At 39.1% G+C, this 9,507-nt stretch overlaps 1 protein-coding gene across 1 annotated transcript in view; it reads right to left on the bottom strand.

Annotated features, from left to right (window-relative positions):
• Window positions 1–503: 503 nt before the first annotated feature.
• The window catches only part of LOC121884119, an 82,529-nt gene continuing 73,525 nt past the window's right edge, over window positions 504–9,507 (bottom strand). The window contains exon 5 of the mRNA XM_042392736.1: window positions 504–1,015. Coding sequence (XP_042248670.1) covers window positions 834–1,015 — 182 coding nt within the window. The 3' untranslated portion in view covers window positions 504–833. The remainder of the gene's footprint in view (window positions 1,016–9,507) is intronic.

Genomic DNA, 9,507 nt, shown 5'->3' with positions numbered 1-9,507 from the left:
TTTAATCCTGTGTTGAGAATGTGGCAAGAACGGGGCAGTTTTTTTTTAATAGTGTCAACTACGCCACCTTGGGGAATTTCACTCCAAGGAAAATCTTTAACTTAACCACTTTAAAAAAAAAAAGAAAAGGTCACACAGGCTCAAAGAAAAACACCTGACAGAGATGTGATTCCAATAACAAATGACAATTTTATTTATCGATTTTTTTTAAATGACAGATAGTAATCGAAACTTTTGAAATACCAATTAAAATAAACACTGCAACTAATTCACACCATGCTATTTACAAATGCCCCCCAATGGTCAACTATAATTAAAACCACCACAAACACACACACGCACACACACTGCTGACCAAGGCACAAAAAAAGAAAAAAAAGGGAAAAAAACTATAATGATAATAATAATAATAATAATAATAATAATAATAATAATAATAATAATAATAATAATAATAATAATAATAATAATAATAACACATAATTAAAAAAACACAGGTCGTAAAAAAATAAATAAAACTTTCAGCTGAACTACCAACAAACCGAAAAATAACTTAAGGCAACTAAACAATAAATAGGACCATATAAATCAGTCCTCCTATTCAAATAAATGTTAAGGGAAAAGAGAAAAAAGGAAAAAGAAAAAAAACATACACACACTGCTTATATTATGGCAGTGAAACCAATAGAATTCGTAGTGTCCTACATGGGCAACTCAGTTCACTCCCGATTGATCTGAGGGTGGACAAAAAGCTGCCGAGCTGAACTAGTTGCAGTGCAAAACAAAACACACCCCAAAAAAACACAATAGAAGTAAAAACAGTCCATATGCAGTCAAGATGTTGATATGTAGAGATGTAAAAACATAGAAACAACACAGCTGTTATAGAAATGTAGATATATAGAGACAGCTGATGTGATGATATAACAACAGAACGGCAGTTGCTCAGGGAGTGAGGGGCCGTGGGTTTGGAAAGGGCCATCCACTGTAGTGCAAAACCTGGCTTCAAAAATACCTGCAAAGTACACGAATCACAAAAATACCAACTGAGAACTATAATTAGAAGTAATGCAAACTCACGTATACGTACCAAAGAGAGCAAAGGGGCAGTTTCCCAGCAGTGGGACTGGGACAGCCGCAAAGCTGCAGCTTAATCACTATCGCAGCAGATCAGAGACCAAAAAGAAGAAGCTGGAGGCCAGATACAAGCGGCCTAAAGTTAGCTACACAAACGACGCTGCGTTGAGCAAGGGCTTGAAGCCAGGCAAAATTACCCTGGTCTGTGGCCAAAAAATGAGTAGACCACATTGCAAAGCAAGAGAGCAGAAGCATATATAACGCCAATAATACATGCTATGAACGTGCAGTACAGGGAAACGGTAGAAATACACACCTTACAATTACTGGGAGACCAGTAAGCCAAATTGTGCACACGCCAGCCACATGGAAATCAGGCTCTAGAAAGAGGCAGAAATGTCCATCTGAGTCACTTGCCTAGATATAGCGCTGAATGAGCTGCCCAGTGATCAGCACACAGCTGATTCATTGAATTAAACCCAGTGACAATTTAGTGGGCCAGAAGAAAGGAAAAAATCTTAATCTGCCACATAACCTGTCAGTTATTAGTTCTGTGAAGTTTGATTTACAGCACAGTGTCAAATAAAGATGATGATGTTGCTGATAATAGTGTGCACCCATGTTGTGCATGAGCATACACTTGTGACATATTTCTGGCTAATGTCAGTCACAAATCACTGACAGTCAGCCGCAGCGTCCTAATTTCTGCTGATCCCATAATCCCCAAATTATCAACATGACTATGGGAACATGGAATCACCGCGTTTTGGCACAGGAGCTGAACAAGGCATCGTCGTCTCGATAGGGCCAAACACAGGCTCATTTAAAAAAAAAAAAAAAAAAGCACCATAATTTAAACTGCTGCTAATACACTCACTTGAGCTGGAATTAGAGCAAGATCAGAGACATAATAATTAATCAGACTGCACAAGTATCTGGGTCAGACTACCTGCATTGCCAGCCAAGAGAAAATTCTCAACTGTGAAATTTAAGATAAATGGAATTTGAGAGGCATTTTGGTGAGGGCATTATGGTATGACACTAAATCATTAAACTCAGCTCACACACTTCCTCTAACACACATCCAATTTCTGTGGGATCTCAATGCATTTTTGTACGCAGGCCTCACATGTCTCAAAGACATTATGCTTGACGATCTTGTTAGTAAAGCGTTGGGTGATGCTGTAGAATCCATGTTATCCATTTGCCCACCTCATCACTCCCCCTTCTATAGGGGGACACATATTTCATGACCAAGAGCTTTGTGATTGTTCCGGTAACTTTACCACAGTCGACAGTCTATAACTTACATCTTCTACACCCTCCACCCCACTGTCTTGTATGTGGGTGAAGCACTCATAAAACACCAGTCAGCTGAGAGGTGTGGCAGGCCATAAAAGTCTGGGGCCAGCTGATGATAATGTGCCCACCAACGCATCAGGCCCTATCAGGCTTGTTTTATGATCTGTTGTGTGCAGCACACACACATGCACACACACACACACACACACACACACATACACACATACGGATATGGGCACACTTGTGCAAAGGCATATATGCTTAACAAATGTTTACATTTTGCACATTGGAAATGGTTAAGTGGTAAATGGTACATGATGGTGAAAAACAAACTGCTACCTGCTACATATTATGCAAGCATGCACTCACACACACACACAGACTCTCACACACACTTTTACTGCAGGAAGCGTTATGGATCAATGACTGTCAACAGGCTGTGCATCATGCATTTGCGCATGTACACACATACACTCCCACATGAAATGTATCCACATCACACGCAGAACACAAACTCTTGGCCACACTGTTAATCCTTTGCGCAAATTATTTACAGAAGGTAAACATCCAATCATTTGTTTAAGCTCTGAAGAGGAGAAGGAAGCAGAATTGAAGGAAGGAAGGAAGAAAGCAGAATGGATAGCATCTATTCTCAAAACTAAACATTTGTGCGACAAGAAACAGTACAAATATCTTCTGCATCAGAGAGGGCACAGGCGGATCGACTGTACGGACCTGAAGAAATTGAACACAAGGAAAAAAAGGAAGAGAGTGAGATTCTGAGGTAAAAAAAAAATTAGAAAAGTTACAGATGGGTTCTTTGCTTCAGTGAAGGTGACAAAATCTAATGGACAGAGAAAAATCATTCTGGTACAAGTCACACACAGAAAAAAGATATAACACTTACATAGTGTACTTTTACGTAGAGAAATTGGTCATTTTCAATGTGTCTTTTTACTTTGTTTTCGCTTTCGCAAAAAGTCAGCACTAGCTAAGTAAAAAATGCATAAAAATCCAAATGCCATCCTGAATTATATTAAGATGGCTAGCATCACTGCTTGCAGTTACATTTAGCAATCACATCAAAATTTATTGACGGTTATCTCTGCTTGAGATGGGTCATTACAGTATCTTTCTACTGGATCACCTCATTATGCACCATAGAGACGTGGAACTGACATGTATGGCAGGTGATGTTCACACGCCTGGATTTGCATGTGTGATATACATGTGACTAGTTGATGAATCACCCCAACGTTGGACCCCACCCGTAATTAGGACCCAAATGGCTTTACAGTAACTAATTATTGATGCAGCCAATATGTGACAGCGGCTAATAAATACTCATGCAGGCTGGATCGTACATACAAGGACTGCATTAACGATCTACTGGAAGCTGGGGGGGGGGGGGGGGGGGGGGGGGGGGGGGGGGACAAGGGAAAGAGAAGCAGAGGAAAATTATATGTTAGCAGCCAGAGTATGTTCACTATACAGTATGACATCGTTGTAGCTTGTAGATGACAGTGATAAATTGTCTTAATAACACGGTAAAGGAGCAGGAGGAAGAAAGATATTTATTTCAGGTGTCCTTATGCTGTAAGTCCAAAAAATATCAGATGAAAGTGCAGCCATATGCGGTTTAAAATGAACTTTTACTACACTAAAAGCACTTCAGTCTCCTGTTGTCTAAGTGATCTATAGCTCAAATGAAAGTCAACAGTAAAAAATGGGACACTGTGGCAGTAAGGGGAAGTTCTGATTCAATAAATGCAGCAACAGTGAAGCTTCTTTGGGTGTAAAAAGATAAAAGAATTGTAACAAAAGAGGAAATGATTACATGCATGTGTTGTACTTTACTTTTCTTTTTAATGAGAAAACTACCGTATTATGTCTTTCAAAGTTGTTGTGCTCAGATAAGATTACACAATACATACTGTATGGTGACACTTTTTATTAGAGCCCTCACAGTATAATCTTGTTATATTAAATATAGATTTTTAACGCTTTACTGTATCTCCTTACAGGCCAGTACCTGTAGATAAAAGAATCTCATTTAACCAATCTTTGCAATACAGTATAATCTTTAAATGTAAAGAGGCATATAGTACTGATAACAGAAAGGCTGTTTTATTAATCATGCTGCACTAATGGCTGGCATTCGGTGACTGTGTGATATAGGAAGGACGACAGGGCGTCAACTAGGAATTGTACTGCAGGAAAAAAAGCTGTATGTAATGAAGCTGAATAATTAATAATCACATGTCAGAGTGGCTTTACTGTGACCAAAGCTACCCTGATGTATTAGCTAACAGCCACAGCACCACTGTTTTCTACTACATGGAGACAAAGACAGACCTTCTCCACACCAGTGGTGTGCTCTTTGCTTCACTTGCCTGTGTTTCTATCTCACTTTTTAAATCTTTTTTTTTCTCTCATTGTCCAGCTTCTCTATCATAAACAAAATGTATTATATCAGCAGCTCTTGAGAACTGGAGCCTAATCAGTGTATATTCTCTGAATTGTTATAGATTAACATAAAAAGCAATGACAGAGGCAATCAAACTGAAATTATAGATAAAAACATGCAGAAGTCGCTAATTTTGTAAATTCGCCCAGTGTCATATTCTAATGTGTATACCACAGTTTTACACAACGCATGCTGCCCCCAACAACTTTGTTATAAAGTAAAAAGCTTTGCTTCTATCACAACAATTATATATTACATTGTAACTCATAATAGGGTGATGTCTTGCGATTGGATCAGCCAATCACAAGACACCCACTAACCCCTCCGGCCGCAAGCTGTACAAATGACTGTCACAACTAAACTATGACTCCTAGAAATTACATTATTTACTTTTTTATTAATTTTTCAGGGACATATTATGCCTTTGTGAGATAGTTTATGACTCAACCCCTTAAGCCATGGGGCACCCAAGAAATTTAATTTACTGATTTACTTGCCCAGTTATGTTGTGCTGGGAAACATACAGTAATTGATGCCTGGATTACAGTATTTTCTGAGACTATGTTTTTCTATGGAGGCTGTGCTACATTTTTGTATTGCACAGAAGTCTTAGGGAGTAGGCCAGTGTGGAAGCGCAGGACTTTTACACTAGAGACTGGGGTTTGTATCCTGAGTTCCACATGTGTAGGTTTAGGCAACAATAACTTTTAGGTTAGGTTAAGAAAAGAATCATTCTGGTCAAATCAATACAGGAAACACATCATGTCTAATGCTCAAGCCCATGTAACTTCCCTAACCTAAACCAAGCGCTGCCAGTGCCTAAAAATAACCACAAAACTTTTTAATAATGCTTTAGTTGCTATGAGCGGATATTGCTTTGCAAGAGTGGACATTAAAATACAAACTAATACTAATACAAGTTAAATAGATTGTCCGTGGCCCTTAGGTGCAAAACACATTTGACAAAACAAAAAGGATAGGGACAACAATTGTTGTTTGCTGATCAGTATCAACATTTTCAAAATGCCAGATATGTTACAGTAATTAACAACATTTCCACGTTATGTTGCTAAAAAGTGCAATACAGGAAACATTGCATTTTGTAAAAAAACATGTTTTCTGTTGCAGATGAATAGCATAAAAATGTAATTTCTAGGAGACAGGATAGCACATCCTGACCTGGTTGCCACAAACACAAAAAAGAGTGATTTAGTTAGATGTGCTCATGCTCATAGAACAAGGGTCATAAAGTGTAACCTTCATGCTTCGCCTACTAACAGGCTTTACACACTTAAGGGCCAAAGGCAGGTGCTTTTATTCCCTGACCTTGACATTGAGTCATGCAAAGATGCAAGCCCAGTGAAAACCCGGATACTGTCAGAGGCAAAGTGTCCCACATTGTACACACCGACCCTCTTATCTATGTTGGAGAATACTGTAACAGTGATAACCCATGCAACCAAACATCAGTTCTCTTGGGTTCAAACTTGTCAAGCAGTTACAAGTTGGCACTGTCTCCTTGGTAGCGTCAATATTGCAACCATTGGGGACCACTGTAGCAAAATAACTTTGACATCCTGCTGTGAATAGTTCTAACCACACTCATTTCAAACACTCCAAATCCCAAAGCATGAAGGAGGTGAGGGATAATTGTCTGTCAACACTGCCGGCCTGTAAGTTAGTAGTATCACACCAGAGTGGAGAGCTAGGCATCATTATAGGGAAGTTGCATCTAGATTAGCCGAACCAGTAGGCTACATGCTAATTTGTGCAACAATCTCTTCTCTACACGAGGGCCAGCAAATTGATACTATTTGAGGGCAAAGCCTGTGTAAGATATACTATTCTCAGAAAATGACTGAAAGGGGGACACTGTGAGCATATGGTAACAAATATCAACGTGCTGTGATAAAGATCAAGTTGTGTTAATCAGAGCCGAGCTGACTGTGCACCTCATTTGTACCCTGCCCATGGCCATAAAAGTCGGAGTGTTATACTTGATGCCAAATAAGAGAGAAATACTAGACTGAGAGAGATGAAAGTTTCTTCCAAGAAGCATCAAAGGGAGACTCATCACCCACGTAAAAAACACATTTGATGCTGTTGCAGCTCATTTTATTGCTTTCACTAGGGCCCTTAAAAAAAGACAAAAGTATTAAAAAGAAGAATTTAAAGAAGAATTTAAACAGATTTAAGCAACCGGAGAAACATGCAAGCTCCTATTATTTCCATATGTCTTGATTTTCATCATATAGTACCCATTATAGAGTTCATGTGACATGAGCACTTTAGGGAAAAGGGTGGAGAGATGATATTCAGATCTGTTTGATGTTGTAGTCATGTCAACACTGTTTATGCCAGCTGCCTATGTAACAGAATTTCCCCAAAGGAGGCAGATATGACAGTAATAAGCATGAAGTTATATGAATTTATTCACCTCCAAGTTTCGGAACCTGGAGTGAATCCTGACTTTAAATGTAGATGACTGGAATAGAAAAAAAAAATTAAGAGTACAGCACTGTACGACCTCTGAGCTCTCCAGAGGTCTGCCTCAGGAATGGCGAAGTGCATTCATAACTCTGTATACTGATACATTTCTCAGTGGTATCTTCCATTTAATCATCCTCTCACAATACTCGCTAGATGAAATCCTCCAGCTTCCCAGAAAACAATATATCCCTCAATAACGCTGTCAAGACTTATTCATCACTGCGAGCCCTGGTAGGTGACTAGCGTCCAATCTTTACTTACAGATCCATTTGTTATTAAAAAAAAAACACAAACCACGTCGAAGAAATGGTCGCTCGGAGGCGTCCTGCAGTATGAGAGAGAAAGCAATTAGCTGTGCTGAATTAGTTTCTAAAGGCAAAAAAACCAAATGAGAATCTTGATAACTGCATGACTCCAGCAACTGCAAGCATGTAATATTTACGGGAGATTAACTGACATGGGCTTTGAAATCTGATACACTGGTAGATTCTTTAATTTGACTATCCCCCTCCTCCCCCCCAAAAAAATCATTACAGGCACTGAGGTTTTCCCCAGAACTGTAATTTTGTGAGGCTGGATAAAGTATGTAGACCATTATGTGACACTAAAGCTCTCCACTGACACTAATCAAAGTGTTTGAGGGTAAACAGAAAACTGTTGCATAAATTAGGACTTTAAATGAAACAATAAAATGAGTTAAAAAAGTGCTTTCTCACTCACTCGATCAGACAAATTGTAGCTGTACACCTAGAGCAAATGATATAATGGTGTGTCTCAATAACAATTACATTTTAAAAGCCTATTTCTGGAACTGTCACAAGATATTTGTGTGCTTGAGTGACATTAATGGATTGAGCTCTCATGCTGCTTTATTTAGGAGGTCAAGTGAGGGGAGAAGATGGGCTGTGGTAAAATTTAATCATGTGGAGTAAATCAGACAGGATGTCAGCTGAGAACATGTTACTGTGGGGAACAAAACCATGTTAAGTGCAATATCATCTCTCAGCTATGCACGCCGAGCACAGACAGCCCAGACCTCTCCCATGGTTCAGACCATGGGTGACACATAAATGTGTTTTATGAGACAAGGATTAATCTCTAAATAGGTTATCCTGGTTGTATGTTGGAATCCGGTTTGACAGCAGAGTTCAGCAGACAGGAGCGGATTTGAAAGCCATCAGTCTCAGACGAGAAAGTTTAATGTGCTGGATCTTCACACAGACTGGCTGGCTTTGATCTAGAGCATGTTTGGATTACCATCGTGTCTGCTGTAGAGGTGACACTCTGCTGTGTGATCTTAATGTCAAAAAGGCTCCGGAGAGGCAAATTAGCAACCCTTAAGGTGCTAAAATCAAATTTTTCTTTTTATTTTTCTTGCGCAGCAGGGTGGCATAAGTTCTCCTTGTTGCTTGGGTTAAAAGAAACATGCTAATTTGCTTTCTTGCCAAGAATTGCCAAGATGAGAAGACCACTCTTGTGTCTGAAATAGGGGAAAAACACTATTATGACTCTATCCAGAAGTAACAAAATCCACCTAAAGCTCATTAATTTTACACATTGTATCTCATTTTTGTTTAGTCTGTACAAAAACAGAGTGAAAACAACAAGTTGTAGTTTTATAGGGGGCTGCCAGGTGATGACAGGACTCCAGGATACTAAGCTAAGCTAAGCTAACAGACTGCTGGCAGTAGCTTGATATTTACCAATAAAAAAGTGGTATCATTCTTCTCAACTAACTCTCGGCAACAAAACAAATGAGCAAATTCCCCAAAAATGTCAAACTCTTCCTTTAAAGATCCTCTTCCTCTTGCTGACTTTAGCAAGACACCGAATGCCTGCCAACTTCAGGGCAGCTGCTCTGTCGCTGACCCTGCACTCAAAGCTCCATTATCATAAATTATTGTTACTCATTGTGAGAGGATAATGGATTTTTAGTGCACTGCCATTCTGGCAGGCTTTTGTATTTTCCCATATCCTATTTTAGTGTTGGCCTTAATAGTTCTGTGATCATAATGCAATGATGCAAAAGCCCTATGGTTGAACTTTACTCTGCGGCACAGTACTTACTGTATGAAGATCAATATCTTATTTTTCTGGTCATATATACATAGTTATTGTCCTGGCAAATTCAACAGAGATTTGTGTGGAATAGACCTAAAATAACTAGTTGA

This window comes from Thunnus maccoyii, chromosome 18, assembly GCF_910596095.1.
Source record: "Thunnus maccoyii chromosome 18, fThuMac1.1, whole genome shotgun sequence".
NCBI classification, from domain to species: Eukaryota; Metazoa; Chordata; class Actinopteri; order Scombriformes; family Scombridae; genus Thunnus; species Thunnus maccoyii.
The sequence above is the reverse complement of the archived record's forward strand: the minus strand, read 5'-3'. Positions and strand labels throughout refer to the sequence as shown.